The following is a 26,741-nucleotide window of genomic DNA, read 5'->3' as shown; positions in this document are numbered from 1 at the left end:
CGGATTAAGGTAAGGACTTTGACTCGGCCATTCCAAAACATGAATTTTTTCTCTTTTTAAACCATTGTTATTGATTTAATCTTGTTTTTCAGATTATTGTCCTGTTGCATTATTTAACCTCTATTAAGCTTCAGGTGATAGACTGCTACCATGACATTCTCCTGTAAAATGTCCTGATACAATTTTGAATTCATTGTTCCCTCAATGATTGCAAGTTGTCCATGCCCTAAGGAGGCAAAGCAGCCCAAAACCATGATGCTCCTTCCACCATGCTTCACAGATGGGATGAGGTTTTGGTTTTTGTGTGCAGTGCCCTTTTTCCTCCAAACATAGCAATGTGCATTTCTGCCAAAAAGTTCAATTTTTGTCTCATCTGTCCACAGAGTATTGTCCCAGAGGAGTTGTAGAACATCCAGGTGGTCTTTTGCAAATTTGAGGTGTGCAGCAATGTTTTTCTTGGACAGCAGTGGTTTCCTCCATGGTGTCTTTCCATGAACACCATTCTTGTTCAGTGTTTTTCTTATAATGGACACATGAGCAGACTTTAGCATACTTCCCTCAACTTACTTTGAAAAGAAACAGCTTACCTTTACCTAAAGGCAATTTGATTTTCATACAGCTATATCCCTTCAAACTAATTTTTTGCTGATAAAAGGCTTTCTGAAGTTCGCAATAAAAAAAATCCTAACTTGGGAGGATTTCACCACTAAATTTGAGAGAGAATCAGAATTCAGGATTCCCTCATTTTTCTTACAATTATTTTGTAGTCTATCTTAACAGAACAGAAGTTTCCTTTTTCCAGAGTTCACCTCATCAGTTACCTTCCCATAATTCTGTCTCTTTCCCAGCATTTGGTGGCCTGTAACATGAGCACTACGGCTTCCCTGGTGTTCTTTGATTTCATGTCTGATATCTTTTAAGAACTCTGGTATCACCATGGGGAAAATCCTGGCACTGTTCCCATTATCACTTCTGTCAGCATTCTTTGTAGCCGCCTTGTACTTCTGTTATTTTCTTCTTTATGTTTATACCCATGTTCTGCCATGGCCAAACACAAATTCATTTCAATTGTTTCTCCTATGGTTGCAAGGTGAAGGTGACGGCCAATACTGCCAAGAAAATTATGGTCCACTCACAAGGTGTTCACAAGTCACCATTTATCAGCCTTGATAAGATTTCTCCAACCAGTGAACAAGTTCTGCTGATTTGAATGGACAGTGAAGAGCAAGCCATTATTCACACATAACACACCTGCCAACACCACTACCATTCTCAGCAAGTTCTCCAAAATGACTCAGGAACAATACAAATTCCTAAACTTTGCTAGTGTACAATGCCCAATTCCTCAAATGTCATGTATTATAGCAAGGTCAACATATGCACAGGAAGAGCTGAACAGTTTGCCTTTAAACCACATATGGTGCACCTTTGACATCAGTTAACAGGGCCAACTTGCCAACTATCATTGCACTACCCAATGAGTAGAATCTGTGCTTTCTTTTCTACCTCCAAAAATATATAGAGATGCTGTAAATTACAAAAACGGAACAGATACAATGGAGGCAGAACAGATAAAATCCTTAAAGGATTGGAGCAGAAGGTTGTGGGCTTGTAAAGAATGTTAGTTATTAACCTATAGCTTCTCTACAAGAACAGGGAAAAAAAGCATCAACACAATCTTCACTGTGAAGACAGGGTTGCGGCACCCCAAGAAGGACTGAAACAAGGAATGCACCATATAATCCACCAAATGACAGTCAGAATTATACACACAGGAACAGGTTCTACAACCCAATCTGTCCTTGCCAGCTAACATACCTTAAGTTAGACCTATTTGCCTGTTTGGCCTAAATTCTTCTAAAGCTTTCCTATGCATGTACCTGTCCAAAAATTCCTTTAAATATTGGTAATTGTACTTGCCTCTATCGCTTTCTCTGGCAGCTCATTCCATAAACCCATCATAGTGTGGAAAATCTTGACCGTGCAGTCCCCTTTATATTTTCCCTTCTCACCTTAAACATGTGCCATCCAGTTTTAGATTTCCCTACTAAAGAAATGTAACAATGAAGTCAATTTAAGTTTCCAAATGGAAACTATGGATGAAATACACTCCCTCTTAAAGTGCAGATCTGAGGTGCTCTAATTAATTAAGCCTGACCTACAAAAGAAATCTAGGAAGAACTTCGTAAAACTATCATGGTTGTCAAGAGGCAATACCAGACAAACTAGAGTCCCATACCAGTCATCATTATGCTATAACAGACTGCAAAATGAAGTCAGGTAATAATAACATGGCAATAATATTGGGGGATGAGAAAAGGTGGAGAGGGGAGATGGGAAGAATGAAGGAAAAAGAAAGCTGAGTGTACAGGCAAACATGTATGGGAGTAGATATGCAAACAACAGGAATTCTGCAGATGCTGGAAATTCAAGCAACATACATCAAAGTTGCTGGTGAACGCAGCTGGCCAATCAGCATCTGTAGGAAGAGGTGCAGTCGACGTTTCAGGCCGAGACCCTTCGTCAGGACTAACTGAAGGAAGAGTGAGTAAGGGATTTGAAAGTTGGAGGGGGAGGGGGAGATCCAAAATGATAGGAGAAGACAGGAGGGGGAGGGATAGAGCCGAGAGCTGGACAGGTGATAGGCAAAAGGGGATACGAGAGGATCATGGGACAGGAGGTCCGGGAAGAAAGAAGGGGGGGGGTGACCCAGAGGATGGGCAAGAGGTATATTCAGAGGGACAGAGGGAGAAAAAGGAGAGTGAGAGAAAGAATGTGTACATAAAAATGAGTAACAGATGGGGTACGAGGGGGAGGTGGGGCCTTAGCAGAAGTTAGAGAAGTCGATGTTCATGCCATCAGGTTGGAGGCTACCCAGACGGAATATAAGGTGTTGTTCCTCCAACCTAAGTGTGGCTTCATCTTTACAGTAGAGGAGGCCGTGGATAGACATGTCAGAATGGGAATGGGATGTGGAATTAAAATGTGTGGCCACTAGCTTTCTCTGGCGGACAGAGCGTAGATGTTCAGCAAAGCGGTCTCCCAGTCTGCGTCAAGTCTCGCCAATATATAAAAGGCCACATCGGGAGCACCGGACGCAGTATATCACCCCAGTCGACTCACAGGTGAAGTGATGCCTCACCTGGAAGGACTGTTTGGGGCCCTGAATAGTGGTAAGGGAGGAAGTGTAAGGGCATGTGTAGCACTTGTTCCGCTTACACGGATAAGTGCCAGGAGGGAGATCCCTACACAACTCCCTTGTCCATTCCGCTTACACGGATAAGTGCCAGGAGGGAGATCCCTACACAACTCCCTTGTCCATTCGTCCCCCCGATCCCTCCCCACTGATCTCCCTCCTGGCACTTATCCGTGTAAGCGGAACAAGTGCTACACATGCCCTTACACTTCCTCCCTTACCACCATTCAGGGCCCCAAACAGTCCTTCCAGGTGAGGTATCACTTCACCTGTGAGTCGACTGGGGTGATATACTGCCTCCGGTGCTCCCGATGTGGCCTTTTATATATTGGCGAGACCCGACGCAGACTGGGAGACCGCTTTGCTGAACATCTACGCTCTGTCCGCCAGAGAAAGCTAGTGGCCACACATTTTAATTCCACATCCCATTCCCATTCTGACATGTCTATCCACGGCCTCCTCTACTGTAAAGATGAAGCCACACTCAGGTTGGAGGAACAACACCTTATATTCTGTCTGGGTAGCCTCCAACCTGATGGCATGAACATCGACTTCTCTAACTTCCGCTAAGGCCCCACCTCCCCCTCGTACCCCATCTGTTACTCATTTTTATGTACACATTCTTTCTCTCACTCTCCTTTTTCTCCCTCTGTCCCTCTGAATATACCTCTTGCCCATCCTCTGGGTCACCCCCACCCCTCGTCTTTCTTCCTGGACCTCCTGTCCCATGATCCTCTCGTATCCCCTTTTGCCTATCACCTGTCCAGCTCTTGGCTCTATCCCTCCCCCTCCTGTCTTCTCCTATCATTTTGGATCTCCCCCTCCCCCTCCAACTTTCAAATCCCTTACTCACTCTTCCTTCAGTTAGTCCTGACGAAGGGTCTCGGCCTGAAACGTCGGCTGCACCTCTTCCTACAGATGCTGCTTGGCCTGCTGCGTTCACCAGCAACTTTGGTGTATGTTGGGAGTAGATATGTGTGGGTTACTTGAAACTGGGGAACAAAAAGCGTTATTCATATCAGTGGGTTGGTAATCTACCCAAGCAGAGTACAAGACGTCATTGACAGATGCTGCTTCATCTGCTGAGTTCTTCCAGCATTGTTTTTGAACAGTGTGTTGGACAATACCATTTTGTATAATAGATAATCTTCATGATGCATGGAATTTAAGTAAGTGTGTTGAATGTTGAGCTGGTTCGCCTACTGAAGCACAGGTCTGTTCAAATGAGAAACATGAGTGAGTAATTTTTGTATTCAGAATACAAGTCGTGCCAATAAAACTACTACTAATCAATAAATACCCTAGGAAATCAATTTTCTTGAGCTCCTGTTACTCCCAACACAAAAGACATGACAGAATTCCAACATTTGGACCCCAGCAAGATACAAAGAGACAAGTTGTCCAGCATTTTCTCAGTGCAATACTCACTCAGCTTTTTCCCAATTAAGTTCAGAATGGTCAAACTCACTTTTCTCTTTAGGTGATTCTCCAACAATAACGTTAATTTGTTCAGTGAAATGCTGCACTTCAAATGTAACCCTGCAGAAGTGTGTTAATAATGGAAGCCACACTACAGGCAGATCCAGTAGTCAAAATAGTAAAATATGCAAAAATCCTTACAGTTTTAAGCTCGAAGGGCAGCTGAAGTTCCCCAACCATATCGCAGCCGCCACCCTGCGACCAGACATTGTCCTAGTGTCTGAATCTACTAAGCAAGTGGTGCTGCTGGAGCTGACGGTCCCATGGGAAGATAGCTTGGAGGAGGCCTTTGAAAGGAAGCTCTCCAAGTACGCAGGACTGGTCAGCAACTGCCAGCAGGCTGGATGGAGAGCGGGATGTCTCCCAGTGGAGGTTGGTTGTAGGGGATTCGTAGCCCGTTCTTTAGTTAGAGCCTTCAGCATTTTGGGCATCGAGGGAGAGAGTAAGAGGAGAGCCATCCGCAGTACCACCGATGCGGCAGAGAGGGCCTCAAGATGGCTGTGGCTCAAAAGAGGGGAGCCATGGAGTCATAAGTAGCTAGCCATCTGGACACAAGCTGGGGTCTGATCAGCCCCGGCTGGGTCACCTGGAGGAGGTTGTATGATGTTGAAAGACCCGAAACACCTGATGATTCCAGGAACATCACTAAGGATGTGTCCAGAAGCATCAATAGATGGATGTACACAGCTTACCGTAACACTAAAATCAAAACTGGCAGAAAAAAGTCAACTCATTAAAAAGTGATGTACATTACCCAAGACCTACTACTTCCCTTCATAGTCAGAGCTTTTGGGAAAATGTAGGAATTTTGCAACTCACTGCTGAACTCCACATGGAATTGAAGAACAGAAACCAATAAGACTGGCAATGGCAATCAGCTGCAAAGAGGTTCAAATCCAAAGAGAAGTGCCATTTCTTTTAAATAATTTCAGACCATTTCTTACATCCATTTTCAGTGAAATTGGATGTTTTTAGCTTTAATATATCTTCAATGGAATATAGATAATTAATTTGTTCTTTTTCCCCCTCAGCTAGACCTTACTATAAGACATAGGAGCAGAATTAGATCCTTCAGCCTATTTATCCTGCTCCACCATTCCATCAAGGTTGATACATTATCTTTCTCAATCCCATTCTCCTGCCTTCTCACCAAACCTTTGATGCCCTGACGAATCAAGAACCTATCAATCTCTGCTTCAAATATACCCAATGAATGAGCCTTCACAGACATCTGAGGCAATGAATTCCACAGATTCACTACCCTCTGGCTAAAGAAATTCCACTGCATTTCTGTCCTGAACGGATATCCCTCTACTCTGAGGCTGAGCCCTCTAGACCTAGACTCCCCCACTTTAGGACAAATCTTATCCCTTCCACTTTATCTAGACCTTTCAATATTCAATAGATTTAATTTAGATACCTCCCCCCCCCACCACCACTATTCTTCTAAACTCCTGCAAGAACAGGCCCAGAACCATTAAACACTCCTCATTAAACATTCATTGCCGGAATCATTCTCATGAACCTCTTCTGGACCCTCCCAATGCCAACACATCTTTTCTCACAATACTCCAACTATAGTCTGACCAATGTCTTATAAAGCCTCAGCATTATATTCTTGCTCTTGTATTCCAGTCCTCACAAATGAACACTAAAATTGCATTTGCCTTCCTTACCACTGACTCAACATGCAAGTTAATCTTCAGGGAATCCTGCAGAAAAACTCCCAAGACCCTTTGCACATCCAATTTTTGAATTTTCTCCCCATTTAGAAAATAGTCTACAGTTTTATTCCTTCTACCACAGCGCATGACCATACACCTTCCTACACTATATTCCATCTGTCACTTCTTTGCCCATTCTCTCAATCTTTCTGCAGACTCCCTGCTTCCTCAACGCTTCCTACTCCTCCACCCATCTGCATATCATCCACAAACCTGGCCTCAAAGCCATCAATACTATCATCCAAATCATTGTCATAAAACGTGAAAACAAGTGGTCCCAACACTGAACCCTGAAGAATACTAGTCACTGGCAGCTAACCAGATAAGGCCCCCTTTATTCCCACACTTTGCCTCCTGTCAATTTTCCACCCATGCCTGTATCTTTCCTGTAAAATCATGAGCTCTTATCTTGCTAACCAGCCTCATGTGTGGCACCTTGTCAAAGGCCTTCTGAAAATCCAAGTAAACAACATCCACTGACTGTCTGTCCTGCCTGTTATTTCCTCAATTCCAACAAATCTATTGGACAAACCATGCTAACTTTGGCCTATTTCCTCATCTGTCTCCAAGCACCCTGAAGCCTCATTCTTAATAATGGAATCTAACATCTTCCCAGCCACTGAAGTCAAGCTAACTGGTCCATAATTTCCTTTTGTTTGCCTCCCTCTTTTCTTGAAGAGTTAAAGAGCCATTTTCCAGTCCTCCAGAACCATTACAGAATCTAGAGATTTTTTTTTAAAAAAAGATCATTACTAATGTCTCTTTCAGAGCTGCAGGGTGCAGTCCGTCTAATCCAGGTGACTTATCTACTTCCAGGCCTTTCAGTTTCCCAAGCACCATCTCTTAAGTAATGACAACTATACTCACTTCTGCTCCCTTTCACTTGAATTTCTGGCATAATGCTGGTGTCTTCCACAGTGAGACTCAACACAAAATACCTATTCAGTTTGTCTGCCATTTTAAGGTCCCCCAATACTACCTCTCCAACATCATTTACAGGTGTCCGATATCCACTCTCACCCCTCTTAACTATTTATATATCTGAAAAGCTTTTGGTATCCTCTGATAATTTTGGCTAGCTTACCCTCATATTGCATCTTTTCTTTCCTTATGGCTTTTAGTTGCCTTCTTGGTTTTTCAAAGCTTCCCAATCCTCTAACTTGCCACCATTTTTTTTTTGCTCTATTATGTGCCCTCTCTTTTCTTTTTGTGGTACCTTTGACTTCCCTTATCAGCCACTGTTGCCTCATTCCCCCATTTAGAATGCTTAGTCATCTTCGGGTTGCATCTACCCTGTGCCTGCTAAATTGCCCCCAAAATCTCCAGTCTTTGCTGTTCTTCCATCATCCCTGTCAGTGTCCCCTTCTAATATATGTTGGCCAATTCCTCCCTCATGTCTCCTCCCTTATTACCTTTACTCCAAGGTAATATAATACATCTGATTTTATCTTCTCCCTCTCAAACTGCAAGGTGAATTCTATTTAATGATCATTGCACCAATGGTTCCTTCAGCCAAAGCTCTTTAATCAATTCCGGTCCATTGCACAACACCCAGACCAGAATAGCTAATCCCCTAGTGGACTTAACAATCAGCTGCTCTCAAAAGCTATCTCATAGGCATTCTTCAATCTCCCCCTCTTGGGATAAAGCACCAACCTGATTTTCCCAGTCTACCTACATATTGAAATCCCCCACGACTATAGTAACATTGCACTTTTGACATGCACTTTCTATCTGCCATTGTAACTAGTAGACCACATCTTTGCTACTGTTCGGAGGTCTGTATCCAACTCCTGTCAGGGTCTTTTACCCCCTGCAGTTTCTTAGCTTTAACCAATGATTCTACACCTTCTAATGTTACCGCCAAGGATTTGATTTTACTTTTTTTTTAACCAACAGTGCCACCCCACACCCTCTGTCTATCCTTCGGATAAAAGGAGTATCCTTGGATATTAAACTGTCAACTATGACAATCTTTTAGCCATGTCTCAGTAATGCCCACAACTGTGCTACCAGATCATCTACCTTATTCTGTTTACTGCATGCATTCAAATATAACATCTTCAGTCATGTATTCATCAGCCTTTTCGATGTTACACTTCAACTCATCCCACCAACTGCAATTTTGCCCTATCATCTGTGTCCTTTTTCATAGCCTCTCTACACACTGTATTTACTGGTATACAAATGCCCCATCCTCAGCCCTATCAATCCAGTTTCCACCCTCCAGTCAAATCATCTTAAGCCCTCTATCAAACCTGCCCACAAGAATACTGGTTCTCCTTAGGTTCAGGCATAACCCATCCTTTTTCTACAGGTCCTACCTTTATTTGTTCCTCACATTATCCCCAATTAGATGACAATTAACCCCTATTGTATAAGTACCAAAACACAACTTATTTCTCCATCATTTTCCAGAAATTCCAGAAAGCTGCTGCATTTACAAGATATTCAAGATGAAGAGGGTTCTAGGTTCAAGATTCATTTAGTATGTATACAGTCTACAACTCAGATTCATCTTCTCTAGATAGCCATGAAACTAAGAAAATCATGGAACCAATTCAAAGAAAAACTTCTAGAATATAAACACCTAGAATGACTGATTTCAATTAGATATATACTGTACCATAATAGTTTCTCCATTTGGCCTCATTTCAATAGGGAAGTTGGAGGTTTTACACCAAACCAGTCCTTCAACATATCCACAAACTAAGTCAACTAGCGCAACAATTCAAACACCAATGGATTTCATACATTTCTCCCCATTTTCAATATGTTTATGCTGTGCACAGTAGTTTCTTCCAGCTTACCTATAAACACATGTTAGCATACATTCAAAATTAAACAATTTTCCATTGTCAATACCCAAACAATTACTCAAAAATATTAAATTTGGCACTCTAACAACAAATGAATCTCTCTGCCATGCTCTCTCAACATGAAGTGGAATCAAACCAAAAATTTCATCTAAGTTGACATACAGCATTTTGTACTTGTAAATAGAATAAAACAATGATAACCTGATACCCTCAATACATTGAAGGTACCAGAATAATAGATATGAATTTTTTTGATATTATTCCCATTAATCTCCGAATATATTTTGAATACTTTTTTGTTAAAAAGCTATTATGCAATAGCACAAGTTTTCCAGTGGCCACAGTGAATTTAAACAAAGCACAGGAAACAGAGTTTCTACGAGATTGCTACTGAATCATTTGAATATGCAATTTGAAACAAAAGCAAAACTGCCATCAAAAATTTAATGGCATATAAAGTAAAGCATAATCACAAGGCTCCAAGAAAATGAAGAATATTTGAGGTATCTCAATTTCCCTTTGGTCTCTTCTAAAAGTTTATAGGTAAAGAAAGAGTTGTTTATACAACACTGTACATTAAGCATTCACCTCTCTTATTAGTTAGATTTAGACTTTACATTTAGAATTTTTGATGGTACAAGTAAAACAAAAACTGGAACTTATCTTTTATTAAAAGCTTGTTAATATTTAGCAATAAAATAGTGGGGGAACAAAAATCAGCAGGTAAGACAGCACTGAATGTCTCACATTTCATTGGACCATGTGTTAACTGTTTCTTGCTCCACAAGTATCAGATGATCAAAGTATTTCCAGCATCTATAGTAAACTTTATACAAAAGCAAAATACTGTTCCCAGGATGAAGCTTTCCATTCTAGAACATCAGCAATGTCCTCCTTTAAAGAACAGGGCTTTCTTTCCTCCACTATTGATGCTGCCCTCACCTGCAGCTACTCCATTTCCCGTACATCCGTGCTCACCCCACCTTCCCACTGCCCTAATAGTGGAGTCCCTCTTGTCCTTACCTACCACTCTGCATCCAACACACTGTCCTCCACAACTTCTGCCATCTCCAAAGGGATCCTACCACTACACGTATTTACCTCCCCTCCCCGTTTTCCACAGGGATCACTCCCTCCGCGATTCCCTTGTCTATTCATCTCTCCCACTAACCTCCCTCCAGGCACTTATCCCTGCAAGTGCCCAAGTACTATACCTGCCCATACACTTTCTCTGTCACCTCTATTCAGGGCCCCAGGAAGTCCTTCCATGTGCAGCAATACTTCATCTGCGAATTTGCTTGGGTCATCTATTATGGTGCTCTTAATGTGGCCCCTTCTACATTGGTGAGACCTGTTGTAAATTGGGGGACCGCTTCGTCGAGCACGTCCACACCATCCGCCACAAGTGGAACTTCCCGGTAGTCAAACATTTCTCATTCCCATACCAACATATCAGTCTATGTCCTCCTCTTGTGCCTCATAAAGCCACCCTCAAGGATGGAGGAGCAACACCTTATATTCCGTCTGGGTAGCCTCCAATCTGATGCATTGAAAATCAATTTCTACTTCCAGGTTAAAAAAAGTCACCCCCCCTTCCTCTACTCCCCACTCTGACCTTTTGCCTCTTCTCTCCTGCCTATTACTTCCCCATGGGTCTCTTCCTCCTATGATCCACTCTCCTTTCCTATCAGATTCCTTCTCCTCCAGCCTTTGATCCTTCCCACCCACTTGGTTTCATCTATCACCTTCCAGCTAGCCTCCTTCCCCTCCCCCCACCTTTTTATTCTGGCATCTTCCCGCTTCCTTCTCAGTACTGAAGGAGGATCTCAACCTGAAATGTCAACTATCTATTCATTTCCATCGATGCTGCCTGAACTATTGAGTTCCTCCAGCATTTTGTGTGTGTTGCTTTGGATTTCTAGCATCTGCAGACTTTCTCTTGTTGAGCAAAATTCATTTTCAATTTTGCATGGTTGAATATAGCTTTGCAAGTTACACATGTATAAAAATAATAAGAATTTGCTGTAACAGAAGTAAGAAAAAAAACGTTACTACTTTTTCCTCATCTCTTATTTAACCATTTATATTTTACTTTATTTTGTACCAAATATTCCAACTTGCACGGTTCCTGGGCAGATTTGGCCTGAGAAACCTGCCTCTATCATTAGTCACACAGGCAAAGATCTGGAATATAATATCATGTGGGAAAAATGTAATATTTTTCTTGCCAATATGTACAATAAAATTGCTTAAGCAGAATACCCAAGTGGTCAGAGAATCCAGAATTCTGCCATGGAAAGGTACCTGGGCAACTTGACATATAATTCTACAGAAGGCTAGCATTCAGTTTCTATGAATAATTAGGAAAGATAACAGAATTTTGTTAATTGCTGGTTGAGTTGAATGAAAAAAAATGTAAGTTTATGTTTCAGTTTTAACTGTATTGAAGTAGCACTGGCCTCATTTATATAAATGCAGTTCAATGTTACTAGACAAATTGCTAAAAAAAAAGGCTGTCTTATGAGAAAAGGGTAGAAAAGCTAAGTTTCTATCTACTTGTGTTAAGAACAAGAGGGGCCTCAATTAAAACACAGTATCTTAAGTGGTATTGACAGGACAGATATGGGAAGCATGTTTCTTCTACTGGGGTTACTATTACGTAATTTTTGAGATGAGGCAAAATTATTTTCTCTCAGTGGCTTAAGAGTCTTTGAAACACTTTCTCAAAGGCAGCAGAAGCTGAGCCTTCAAATATTTTAAGACAGATAGTTTCCCAATAAACTAGGAGAAAGGTTATCAAAGGGAATGGGATGCAGAATTGAAATTATAATGAGATTAGCCATGTTCTTATTAAATGGAGTAGAAGGGTCAGGAAGCAAAGTAGAATGTGTTTAATCCACAAGTATCATTTACGGCTTTTACAGTGGCGGCATTAAGTAAAATAGATTGGCATTACAACTGCTCAGGTTATAGATTCAACATTGACAACGGCGATATAGTAGAAAAATGTGAGTACTGATACTCAGCTACTCAGCATGAACTACAAGTTAGACAGCAACCATAAATAAAATGCAGTTCAATAAGTACATCAGGACAATACTGTTCACAAGCACAAGAGATTCTGAAGATGCTGGAAATCCACAGCAACACTCACACAATTCTGAAGGAATTCAGGAAGTCATGCAGCATCTATGAAAATAAATAACATCAATGTTCTGGGCCACGAACCATCAAAACTGTTTACATTGTATTGCTTCTCCTAAAGCAGCAAGGTTCTCTAAAGGTATTGTATTGAAAGCTAATATGCAAGAACATGATGAATACTAAACAATTATGAATTGAGTATTAAAGATTGAGAAATGTACAGGATCCTTGTGGAATTTGGCAGTATGTATGCAGAAAGGATCTCATGGGAGATTATAGAATGAGGTCACGGTTTTAAAAAATCATTCACTGAGACAAAATTCTTTCTTGGTAGCAACTCTGTCAGAATATTTTCAAAGTAGTGGCAAAAGGGGTGAAAGGTTGCTGGAAGTAGACAGAACTAGACGGGATTACAATCAATCAGATCAGTCATAATTTTATTGAAAGGCAGAGTAGGCTCTAGAGTATGAAGATCATATTTCCTCTCCTACTGCTTTCCTATCCCTATCCCTATTCATCCTTCAATTCTGGCTTGCATCCACTTATTCAACCAACCATTTGGGTTTGGCAATTGTGATCCTTCATTCAGCCAAGTCTTTACAAATCAGTTAATTTTACTTTACACTTTCATCCAAATTTCACTTTGAAATTAGTTGGTCAATTCTGTATGAAAATCCTCTTTGTAAGTCTGAGGACACAACTTGAATTTACAGTCAATTTTGGTTAAAGTGATGCTAAGGAAGTTAAGCTAAAGGAATTCTCCTTCGCTAAAATGTTACCAGTTCACTTGTTTGGCAAAATTCGGCACAAGCACAGTAAATCAAAACTGATAATTACAAATTTCACTTTCACATCTTAACTTGCACGGTATACATTTCTATGTCATTTGGCCCAGGATATAGGACAATCTCTGAAGCTTACCAAATACCAAAAACAGTCTAAATATCTACATTTCACTCCAATATAACACTTATTTTACTCCATGATATGCCATGTAAGAGGAGCTAAGAAATTACAAGTATCATCTGTAACATTGTATGATTTTGGAATATGCATTTTGATTCTAAAAGCAATTTGCAAAATGCCCTCCAAGTGACTTTTCACCCTCCTCATACTTAAGATAACCCACTGCTTTTCCAGATGCTAAATAAAAATGAGATGACTATTGAGAATCATATTATCCAGTAGAGGATCATCGTGCTCATTCTAAGCAACATAATTAAAATATTTTTGTTCTAACTTCTTTGCAGCATTATCAGATTTTAAAAGTATTAAATGTATGTAACTCACCATGTGATCTAATGGCAGCATGAAGACGTATTCTGCAGCTTCTCAGTGAGTTTCACTATTTGAAGCCATCTACCAGCTGCAGTCTCTTGGGCACAGATGTCAAAAAGTGTTCTGTGCACCACTAAATGCAGTACTACATGTTTAAAAATATCCTCTGTCATTAGGCAGTCCCTCTGGATTAAGGAAAACTTGCTTAAACTTTGTTTCACAGGTTCAGAGGTGGCTAATGAAACCAATATAGAAAATTCAGATTCTTCTAAAGTTGTGCAAGTGGTGCTTGATGAGGCAAGCAGCTGGATAGTCTGTAAGGTGGCAAGTACCACTTACACAGGGTCTTCCTGTGTTCCCAATCCACGGCCTCAAGGTTCTCAACACCAGCATCAATGTTCCTTCTATACATGGAGCAGTCAGGAACTAAAGGTTCCCAGGAGACAGTGATAATGTTTAGTTTCTTCAATGCATCTGAGAACATCCATAAAATGTTTCCTGTCCACTTGATATAGGGAAAGTTAAGAACTGAAAAGAGTGCCTTTACAAGGTTTTCAATTCATTGTGGCACTTTCCTGATATAATCCTCAGGTCAAAGATCATACTTCTACTCAAGTCCTAAGGGTTCAGATGCCAATGAAGGACTTCCAAAAGCTGTATGCAAGTAACAGTTCATCACTGACTACTCATTTGTCTTATTGATTAGGCCCACTCCAGTAGGAAGTCTAGAGGGAAGTTCCAAAATTTGAGCAAGTTTGATAAAAGAACAAGAACAATATTGCAGCCTTGTTTAACACCATTCTATACTGGGATTGGGTCTGTTATCATTAATATATCACAACTTGCACGTGATCACACAGCAGATACAAGATGGAGATTAATTTCTCCTGACAGCCAAACTAGCAAAGGATACTCTATTAGCAACTTCAAATGAAATCAAAGTGCATACATGGTGGCTGGTGCAGCATCTTGAATTTGACTTGCAATTAGATCTGGGGAAAATCTTTTTGACCAGATGTGCACTTTACTGGTTATGGCTTCAACTCATTTCCATGATGGTTACAATTATTGTGCCAGAGATAACACATTTTCCTCTTCGCAGATGCAAGAGATGAAGTTGCAAATGTGACTGAAGCTCCTCTTTGCAAAGTTTTCATGTGCTAATCACAACAGACAGTAGAAACCTGATCCAGGCATTTCACCAGTATCAAAAAAGTGCAAAGTGGTCACAAATTTGAACAGAATTGAATTAGGACCCAATTGAGATATAATATGCTGAGTCGTGAAGAAAGCTGGTGACAGAAATAATGACTAGCTAAGAATTTAGCTGCAAGTTTCAATAGCTAGGCTATCTACGAACATACATGTTCCTCTCAAGCCTTTCCCTTTCTCTGCAATTTAAAGCATTAGCTTTCCAAGTTAATTCTGGTAAAAGGTTTCTCTAACAGATGTGGACTGACTTAAACATGAGGAATTCTGCAGATGCTGGAAATTCAAGCAACACACATCAAAGTTGCTGGTGAATGCAGCAGGCCAGTCAGCATCTCTAGGAAGAGGTACAGTCGACGTTTCAGGCTGAGACCCTGACGAAGGGCCTCGGCCCGAAATGTCAACTGTACCTCTTCCTAGAGACGCTGCCTGGCCTGCTGCGTTCACCAGCAACTTTGATGTGGACTGACTTGTTGAATTATTTGTCTCCCATAACAGAAAAAAAACTGAATCAGTTTTCTTCATTCCTTCTGCCTACCATTAACAGCAAATCTTTGTGGTTCTCTTTCATACCTTTGTGCTCTAAGACTTCATTTAATCTCATGACACAGTCATGTTTGTTCAATTCAATTAGCACCTTCAGTCCTGACGAAGGGGTTCAGCCCAAAACATCGACTGTTTATTCTGCTCTATAGATGCTGCCTGACTAGCTGAGCTCCTCCAACATTTTGTATGCAACACCTTTCTTTGATTGATCTTATAAGTGGTCAAACCTGATAAGCATTATGAACCCATAATTCCTTTAAAAATGTTGTACTTACTGCCTTCCAAATCAGTGTTTCTTAAGACAGCTCACTCGGTAACCTTTAACCTCGACTACAAGTCCCAAAACAACTACATTATAAACAATGGCAATCTTAACTGAAACCTTTCCGGTTTTTTTTATATAACCTTGTGCTTATATAATTCTGGACCAATGCTTCACCAGCACTTTGAATATGATTACAAGCATCATTAACTATGGTATTTTTGAAATATATACTCTAAGCATATCTTCAATATTTTCTGCAATAGTACAACAGTTGAACAAGCCCTGTTTCAAGCTTTGAAGTTGAGAGGATTGTGAGCTTTAAGTTTCTAGAAGTGACCTGACCAATACCCTATCCTAGTTCAACCACATTGGCAGCATGGCCAAGAATGTGCATGAATGTCTCTACTTCCTCAGGAGGCTAAAGAAATTTGGTATGTCCCCCTGACCTCACCATTTTATTTTATTGGTGCACCATGGAAAGCATCCTATCCAGATGTATCACAGCTTGGTATGGCAAGAAACCACACAAAACTGAAGAGTTGTGGACATCATGGAAACCCTTCATGACTGTCTACACTTCAGTGACTCTGTAAAGCAGCCAGCATAATCAATGTCCCACCCACCAAAGACATTTTCTCTTCCGACTGCATTTCACAGGCTCAAGAACAGCTTATATTCTACTGTGATAAGACTATTGAATGACCCCTTAGTACAGTAAGTTGGCCTTGACCTTAACCTTCTTCATTGTGGCCTTGCATCTTATTGACTGCACTGCACTTTCTCCGTAACTGCAACACATTATTCTGCATTCAGTTGCTTTCCTTCATACTACTTCAATGCAGAGATGTGATGGAATTACCTATATGGATGACATGCAGAACAGTTTTTTATTATAATTCAATACATGTAACTATTTACCTTGGCTAACCCAAGAATATAGTTCATAGACAGTGTATACTGGTGAAAGATACCATGCATACAAAGCTACCTCACACAATTTATTTCTAATCATTATTCTTTCAATGAATTAAAACAGCAATTAAATCAGCCTAAGCTCATCTATCTTAGCTTTAAAAGATCTTGTACTCAAACCTATATCCATATGTTTTTTTTAAATTTACACACGAAATCATCCAGTGACCTAATATCCTATTTATCCTCAAAATATTATTCATCTATCAGTGGATATCAACAGCATAATCAATGAGCACACTGGCTTGGAACAGAGTTTATAAACTTATTTGACCAAATTATAAACTCAATATAAATAAAAGGTTGTAAAGTATTTGGTTAAAGCAGAGTTATCTGGATTAAGAGCAGCATAATTAGATTAGATTATGAGGACACGCAGTCCTCTTTTATTGTCATTTAGTAATGCATGCATTAAATGATACAATGTTCCCCCAGTATATCACAGAAACACAAGAGAAACCAAGACTGAAAAACTGACAAAAACCACATAATTATAACATATAGTTACAACAGTGCAAAGCAATACCATAATTTGATAAAGAACAGACCATGGGCACGGTTAAAAAAAAAGACTCAGGGTCTCTCGAAAGTCCCATCATCTCACTCAGACAGTAGAAGGAAGAAAAACTCTCCCTGCCATGAACCTCCAGTGCCGCAAACTTGCCAATGCAGCACCCGACCACAGCCGACCCGAGTCCGTCCAAAAACTCGAGCCTCCGACCAGCCCTCCGACACCAAGCATCCAGTACCACCTCTGCCAAGCGCTTCAACCCCGGCCCCAGCAACAGGCAATGCCGAGGATTTGGGGCCTTCCCCTCCGGAGATTCTTGATTGCACAGTAGCAGTGGCAGCGAAGCGGGCATTTCAGAAGTTTCTCCAGATGTTCCTCCATGCTTCTCACGTCTGTCTCCATCAAATCAGGATTGTGCATGGTACCTACTTAACAAATACCGATATCATTTCGGAGCGACCGTGCACACTGCATCGCACCGCCATTTTCTCCTCCCCTCCTATGTTGTAGCCTAATAGTAGCCTAGTTGTGAACCACCCAACTCATTTGGGTTAATAGCTGCCCACGGACATATGATGGGCATTTATGTGGCAACTTACTTCCATTGAGTGTATGAACATGCTGTAGAGGGAACTTGAGTTTTAATAAGAAATATGCTTTTTCAGCTACTAGACTGACGCAGAGCCTAAATCTGCAAGTGCAAGAAAGAACAAAAAATATATATAAAACAATAAAAGCTACAAATAATGATAAAATCAACAGAAAAAGAAAAGTTAAATCCCTACAAAATCTTGATTAATTAAACCTATTCGATTAGTACTTGAACTTTATTTTCAGTGCCAGATTACCTTGGTAGTAATAAGGAAACATCCCAACTTTAAAAATGTACTTACAATCCAAATCACAAATCCCAATCTATTCTGGCATATTTAGTATGTGACTAATTGGTGAAGCACCACAATATTGCACCTTTCATGCATGAAATCCTCAGTGGAAAATACTAGTGAAGTTTGTGCAAATCAGACAATACTTCCCAATTACCACACAGTAGCACTACACTGAAAATACTAGAAGTTGCTGTCTGATTTACTCCATAACAATGAGGGGTGGTAGTTTCATTCTTGGTGTTACAAAATCCAGGAAAATAACAATCAGCCAAAAGGAGAAATACAATTTCAGTAAATCAGTGACAAAGGTTAAAATCTCAAAAATGTGGCAATTATGAGACAGAACCACTAGCACTATAGCTTAAACAACCTCTCACATCCAACAATCCGGTGATAATACAAGAGGTTTTCAGAAGGAATCCAGCCACCAGATAAATTTTAGAATCTTGAATATTTGAATCACAAATTACACTGATTCACATGCAATTAAGGCAGCTAATGTCTAAAATGTAGCATCAATGCAACACAGTTTTATGTCACAACAATACAATCATAGTTCAAATGCAACAGTGCAAAATCTGAGGAAAATAAATATATTGAGAGTTTAATGTCAAGCAGAAGTACTACTTTATATTCAAATGTTTTCACAAGTTCTAGTTTGCAAATCTTGCACATCACCCAGAACACCAGGTGCATTGTTATCACAATCATAAACAATATATTAGTCTAACAAACTACAACTAATACTAAATGCTCAAGGGAATGTTACTTTCCATCTTAGCAATGTGAACTTACTTATCAAGAAGCTTTTTTTTAAAATATATATTTAGCCATAACTTTGTTATTTTTGCCAAATAACCAAGTATGCTATTGTTTAAACGTAATAGCAAGAATTCCTTCTAAAAATGTAGGATTACCCAAATAATTTATTCATGTATAGATGGGGTGTATGGCATGTGCAAGAGACAGCATGACCTCTGGTGAAGGGGCTTGTCATGTCCATACTGGGGCAGCTCACTCACCTTTGGTCCCCGTTGGAAACTCAGCTCTTACCTGTAGCTCCAAGTAGTTGTATGAATGCGACAGTGGCCACACCCTGGTATGCAGCTTCAAAAGGGGGGTTAAAGCAGGCAAGGGCAGCCAACAGCCTCGTACCTTGGTGAGGTAGGGAACATGCCTGTCCTAGCATGTGAAGTCAGCTCTGGCAGACTGGGCAGATGTGATCAAATGGCCAGGAAGGCAGTATTGAAACACTTTATGGAGAGCAAAGGGCATCACAAGGCACAGAAGATGTCAGTCATCCACTGCAACCAAGGCCCCAGCTTGCTGATTGTTTGTACCACTGGACCCAGACTTCTGAAGTTGAGGGAGTGGAAATGCCCTAATGCTACAGCTTTTCCACTTGAAAAACTGGTTTCCTATTATCATCAGACATGCTGGACAACCACCAGATATTTGAGAGTCAGATAAGCTGACATGTTCTTATGCTATTTTGTGGAACAACTTTTTTTTTTAAACCTTCACTTATCATTCCCAAAAATATTACAAGCTTGAAATCTTTAATAAGTTGCCAAATAAGGTCCAATAATTCTGCAAAGAAATAGCAAACTCTGCTCCCAAAATTGGCTGATACCTTAAGAATGCTCCAAAAAAAGCCAAAGATATTGCTCCTATTTAAGCCATCTCAATTTCATTAGCTTTTGATTTATCACATATACAAAGAATCAATTAATGGTGCAAGCATTATGAGCAATAACCTTCAGTGCTTAAATTTTATGCTAACATCGTACATTTCTTCACTATCATTATCAATAATACTAGTTTATCTGACATGCCAATCACGTTTTTGCACAAAAATATCAAAATTTAAGAGAAAGATTCTTGATAGTATTTTTGCTACATTTTCACTTTGTTTTCATAACTTGTTAAAATTAATTGTTTATCTACTGTATTTGCTGTTCTGGTAAAGGGTCATTGATTTAGATTTTGCTTCACCTGATGGTCATATCCAGAATGTACTGTCCTTGTTCCAGATTTCCTGCATCTGCAGTTCTATGCTTTTCTTTTATGCAGTGTCATAAAATGGCAAAACATTTCAAGGTATTTTGCAGGGGCTTTATCAAACAATAATTCCTGAAACTTGGGTACAGCTTAGAGACAACACCAAAAAGCTTGGTCAAAGAGCGAAGTAGAGTAGTTTTGGTATTTCATCCTACAGCTTAAAACATTTGGCAGCTACCGCCAACAATACAGCAGTTCTACCGCACCATCACGACGGAACAAGAACCAGATAAGTGTTTTTGGTCTAGAAGCAATTACAGAGACAAATACAATATCAAGGCGGAGTAGAAAAACAAGAATTTTTAAAATCATAGTACTGCTTAATCAGAAACACAAACATGGTCCCTGCATCTGAAGACTTGCTAACGAGACTTGCACAAAATTATAAAGGTGAGTGCACAGGACACGATGACTCAGCTGCTTTTCTGTTCAAGAATTTTGCAATATTTTAATGAAAGCACGGATTATCACCCAAATGTTCAATATCAGAATAGATTATTTTGGGTTCATTACACAATTCAATTGCCAGTGACACCATTTGAAAGAAGCAGACACCCAAATCTGGCAAGTAATTATAATCAGATCATCTAACAAACCTAACTATCATTGTCAAGTTGCAACATATCACTGATGCAACAAATTACCTCATCTACCAAAGCAATCTGAAAATCATATTCTAGATCCCCACTTAGAGACAGGGGCAAAAGCACTCATTAAAAAAAAAACACCTTAAATCGTTTTAAAATTTGACTTCCAAACTGTTGATAGTTGCTTCCTTTGTACTGTCACCTGCAATTTTCATACCAACAAGGAAAATGTTTTCAAAGGATAAAGAACAAAATTTAATTTGGAAACAATAAAAACTTGGTTAAAAGGTAAGTTTTAAACATTGCTGCATGCTATTTCAGAATTTAATGACAAAACATAATCTGAAATGTAAGAGGAAGGAAACAGAATACAGATGTTGAGAAATATTCCTCAACATAGATGCTGCCTGACCTGTTGAGTTTTTTGTATTATACTGAGTTAGGGAATGTGCTCAGCAACATTTCTAAGACCGGCTAGTGAATTTAATGAAAAACAACATACAGCCACAACATTGTGCACCAGTAGGCATTTATAGTGGACTGCAGAGTAATATCTACAGAAAGGGTGGCTAATTGCAGCTGAGTGGATATACAGTACAAGAGTTGGTGCTTCATAATTCTAGAAGTGCTGTATAGTTTGTACAGTTCGCTTCAAGACAATGGATTCTGTGAAAATACGAGCTAACAATGAAGACACACACACTGATGTACTGTACCTAACTGCCTACAGTTTATAGCAGTCACACTCTCCTAAAATATGCTCTCTCTACTCCAATAGGTTTTTAGAAATACCAACATGCAGAAGCTGTTTGTGTACACATGGTATTTTATGTCAATATAGGGATCGCTTGTTTCAATAACTGAAAGGAGATGCAAGGAACTTTAAGTTCTTTTTTACTTTCCCTACATAAAATATACCCAATTAGTTCAATAAAGCAAATAAGAATCATTTTTAAATATTTAGGAAGGTATGTTAGAAAAAATGAATACAAACACTTACTTCAGGTTCAAAAATTGCTGTAAATAATTGGCATACCCATCATGAACAACAGTAACTAGTCTGTAAAATAACCTTAAATTTTCACCATCTGCTTTTGTCTTTAGCCAAAATAAAGGAGGCATCCACTCACAATACCTTTATACAATTTATTTTAAGTAGGCTCATTTCAACACAATGACATTTAGTAAAATGTCACCTGCTTCCTGGGTTAAGTCACTAAAATGAGGTTTAAGGACAAACACAATAATTCCAGAATAATTATTATACTGTTCTGTGCAGGTTGAACTGATTTTTAAAAACACAATATAAAAACATAAACAATTCAGGGAAAAAAAAAACATTTTACTATATAGGGTTTGTCAAGAGCTTAGAATATTCATATTTGCATTACCAAAGGCAATTATTCAATAAACTGACAAATCAGAATCAAACCTTTTATCACTGATGTGTGTTGTGAAATTTGTTTTGAGACTACAGTACAGTGCAAGACAAAAATTACTTTTAAGTTACAAAATGAACCAACAGTGCCAAAGGAAAAATTCGTGTTCATGGATTCTTCAAAAAAAATCTGATGGTGGAGGGGAAAAAGCTGAATTGAATATAGATCTTCAGGCTCCTGCATTGCTTCTCTGATGGTAGTAACATGAAGAGGGCATTTCCTGGTTGGTGAAGGCCTTTAACGATGGATACCGGCTTCTTGAGGCACTGCCTCTTAAAGATGTACTTTTTGGTGTTGAGGATTATGTCTGTAAGAGAACTGGCTAAGTCTACAATTCTCTGCAGCCTTTTGCAATCCCTGTACATTGTTGGCTCCATACCGCGCTATGATGCAACCAGAGTTCTCACTACTGTACATCTGTAGAAATTTTCGAGATTATTTGGTGACATACCAAATTTGCTCAAACTCCTATGCAGACCTGCTGATATGCCTTTGTCATGTTTGTGTCAATGTGTTGGGCCAAGGATAGGTACTCATTGAAGGTGTTGGTATGAATATTAAACCCCATCCAGAATATACACTGCAGGTTATTCTCCAAAAATAAAAATAAAAACACACCAGGGGAGCTGCACGACTTGGCTAGCAATCAATCATCTTTGGATCTTTGAGATTCATGTTGACATTACCCTTTTATGAATAAAACAAACAGGAAGATTTCAACTAATGAGCTCTCAATTGCTGATTAATGGCAAATTTGAAAGGTTTTCATGAAACATCCTCACTCAGTTTAAAAATTCATTTGGAAAAGAGAGTGCACTCCACAAATCTCTGTCTCAGTTTGTGAGGGAATGGAAGAACTAGTTCTGGAACTGCATTTTCTTTAAAAAAGAAAGCATTAGCAGTTATGGTCTGAAGTAGCCAGCCAGGATTTGTAACAGGGCCAGATACATACCCATCTCTTTTGAATGGTGTTTATGAATCAGGAAAGGAAAAAAAATTGTATAGCTATGGGAACGAGACTGGATGCAGTATTCTCACATTGTACTAATATGCACTAAACAGACTAAATAATCTCCTCACTAGTCATGACCATTTCATGTTTATAAAGGATCAACCCCATTTCCTTGTAGACCTCCTCACCGCCCAACTGTCTTCCCATTTAGCATGGGACTTAATAATTATTAACAAGTACTGTTGATAATCAATACCCAATACATCTGGAGAAAATGGAGAAACACCCAGGCCTGAGGTTAGGAGCCCCATAATGCATCAGCTCCTATTCAATCCATTTCAGGACCAACTCCATTGCTTAAATGAGATCATATACAAAAAAACATGCATTCCTTCTGAATAAAATTTGTCAAGGTATATTCTAAATTACCACCACCCTAATATTATATCATTTATATAAAATATACACCTTTGCTAAAGTTACAATACACAACTCAATGAGGGACAGTAGAAGTGGGAATCTGAAGAGATGCATGTAACTTGAGTGGTAAAGAGATTTACTAAATACTTTTTCAATAATTTAGTTCCCAACAGATCAAAAGCTCCTACTTTCAAATCTAAAATGGACACAAGGCAAACTGGAACGTGCTGAAAATAGATCTTTTTCTCCAGGAGGTGAGAAATATTGTAAACCCGTGAAAGAAATACGGATCAATGATCGGATTTTTTTGTTTTCGTGACTTAAGCTGATCTCTTGGAAACTGCAAGTGGAGCTTGCAAAAATAGTAAGAATTAGAGTGTAGTACTTTATGTAAAGCTCGATAATAACCTGGACAGCAACATCCTCGCGCGTGTTCTAGAAAACAGCTAATTATGCTTTCAGAATCAGAACAATAGCGGGAAAAGAAAGGGAAGAACCCTCAAACTTTCACTGGAGTGTTTCTCTCGCAAATTAAGTTTAACACCAATAATTTAATCACGTAAATACTCTAAGTTTACATATAGCAGTTTTATAAAATGGATTACTGCCCGCTTTAAATGCAACCCAGCAACTCTATTGCGTATTGTTTTCCCCCATTTAAATCGATACAACCAAAAGAAAACTAACCTCATCGCGTCCACCCAGAGAATATGTTCAAAAGTAAAGATGCGTTGCTAATTCGTGCACTAGACAACATTTTAAATTACGTTTTTATTAATATAAGCCTAATGTAACACTTTTTTTCGAACAAAACACTAAACACTGTTTGGGGCAGTTTAACTTGTAAACAGAGGAAACAGACTTTAGGCGCTATCATTTTCTGTCAGACTATTACAATCACTGCTAAACTTCACGGATAACAAGATTACCACCAGTCAGGGAACGACCACTGCTCGAGATTTATATCTACGTTTCCCACGAACCCGTGCAAAGAGAAGGCAAGATTAGACAATTACCTAATTATTTTTGACGCGAACTTGACAATCTGTCCGATTTCAACCCTACACAGTGCTAACTATACGCCTGTATCGCAGGCTCAAGTTCAATTGTCATTCAGCCATACGAGAATACAGCCAAACGAAACAGCGTTCCTCCGGGGGCCAAGGTGCAAAATACAGTATATTATTAACAGTCACACACAGCACAAAGCACATATAGCCGATACACGAAAGCAGAAGCATATTTATAGGATTGGCTGGATCACTAGTTTGGATGATACAAGTAACCTGTTAACAAGCGGATTTTTTTTAACTCTGATAACCTGTTACTAGAATAATCCGTTTGTGATCTACTCACATATCCAGTGAATTTATTATACAGGGAGACGGTCTTGATTACGCAGCGTAGAGATATTAGGTAACTGCATGACACATCGTTAGAAAACGAGTAAAACGATTTAAAATAAATATAATACAAGAGTTATAATTGATCAATAACTAACTGAATGGGCTTTTATTTCACAATAATAACAAAGACCGCGAGTTATTCTACACGCGCAGACTGTAAGGTTAAACATCTTACCTGAAGCTCACACCAAGCCACCTCAAGCCATGTCTCCGCGTCCAGACCCTTGTAAACCGTCTTGAAGGAGCCTCTTCCAAGTTCGATATCGAACTTGAGAAACCTGCCGTCAGGTGAAGTAGCGACCGCTTTCATCTCAGCTTCTTCCTCATTCTCGTCACTCTTGGACTTGGAGAGTTCCTTGGAGCTATCGGGCGGCTCTTTCGGTGCGCTGTCGCCCGCTCTGCCATCTTTCTCTTCGTCGGCGCTGACACTCTCGGTCGCGCTGCCTTTCTTCCCAGCCTGGCTCTCGGTGCTCGAGCCTTCGGCTGCCGCTTCCCCTCTCGCCGCTCTCTTCGCCTCGGGGTCAGCGTCGCTCTGCAGCAGCCGACAGGGTCTATCCCCCGCCGGCAACAGTGGCACCATCCGCCTGACGAACCGCTGAGTGACACGCGGGTAATCCTGGGCCGGGGGATTCGAGCAGGGGGCCCCCTGTAGCAGCCTCCTCCTCAGCATCACTGCAGCAGAGTCTGTGCTGGTGCAAGTGCTGCCATCGGCCGTCTCCTCCTCCACTCCAGCGGGGCTGCACTCGGCACTATCCCCGGAGCCGGCTGCCACTTGGCCGCCCGGGGCTCCGGCATCCTCACCGGCAGCGGTGGTTACCTCGCTCGCCTCAGCCTGCGGCTCCATTGGGGTGTGTGGGGGGAGGGGAGGAAAGGGGAGGAGGGGGCAGGTGGACTCGATATTAACGGCTCAGTTTACCGGGACACAGGAGGACTCGCGGTGCCTTGTTGCAGGGAGCAGAACCCCGACTGACGCAGCTGTTGTCGCACAGGTCTCCAGACGCGTCTCGCACAGCAACCCGGGGCGGCAGCTTCGTCCATTCAGGGTTACTTTAAATAATAATCGGGAAGAAAAAGAAAACCACCAACCACCCGCGCTTTCATGAACATTCCAGCATCTCGGCGCTGCCCGACTCCGGCTGCTGATGCTGATGCTCCAAGGCGCAAAACCGCGGCGCGCTGACGTCAGCGACACGTCGCCGTTAGCGCGCGCGGCCGACAGCCCGGAGCGCGTGAGTCTGTCGCTGCAAAGCGCAAATCTGCTCCTGGATTTTTTTTTAGGACAGGATCCAAAATACAGCGTTAAATTAATGGGCTTCTCCAGGCCTCCACTTGCGCAATGTTACCGCTCTATGGATAAGTTTTATTCCTTGCCTTTATCTCTGTGCAGTACATGGTCATTGCATAATTCCTTAAGCACCTATCTATTTTTAATCATCCATTGTCACCAGCCGAAAGAGACCAACACAAGTCATGCCTTTAGAAAGAACTAATGATGTGATGGAGATGTAAAACGTAATTAACCAAGAAACCTACGATTCAAAATCATATTGCGGCCATTTGCCGGCTGTACATTGCACCCCACGAAATCCCCAGGACAGAAGTTTTGCAACGTAACCTGTAAACCAAGGGTGCATTTGTAAACTCATGAGGTGGGAAAAAAAGGAATTCTTTATTCGGTGTCTATTACAGCATGTCGTGTCTTCAAGTAAGGAGCATCCTTACTTTCTTTTCATTAATGTCGCATTGATGTGGGGAAATGGTTAAAAGTAAGTGCGGATTTTACCATCGACAGGTTTTACGAATTAATTTATAATGTTAAAGCTTATTTTCAAACGTTTAAACGTAA

At 40.3% G+C, this 26,741-nt stretch overlaps 1 protein-coding gene across 4 annotated transcripts in view; it reads right to left on the bottom strand.

Moving 5' to 3' along the window:
• The window catches only part of wnk2 (WNK lysine deficient protein kinase 2), a 169,418-nt gene extending 143,370 nt beyond the window's left edge, over positions 1–26,048 (bottom strand). For all 4 annotated transcript variants that reach the window (XM_063068119.1, XM_063068120.1, XM_063068121.1 and 1 more), the window contains exon 1: positions 25,071–26,048. In XM_063068119.1, the coding sequence (XP_062924189.1) occupies positions 25,071–25,739 (669 nt within the window). In that variant the 5' untranslated portion in view covers positions 25,740–26,048. The remainder of the gene's footprint in view (positions 1–25,070) is intronic.
• Between the last annotated feature and the right edge of the window lie 693 nt (positions 26,049–26,741).

This window comes from Mobula hypostoma, chromosome 15, assembly GCF_963921235.1.
Source record: "Mobula hypostoma chromosome 15, sMobHyp1.1, whole genome shotgun sequence".
NCBI lineage: Eukaryota > Metazoa > Chordata > Chondrichthyes > Myliobatiformes > Myliobatidae > Mobula > Mobula hypostoma.
The sequence above is the reverse complement of the archived record's forward strand: the minus strand, read 5'-3'. Positions and strand labels throughout refer to the sequence as shown.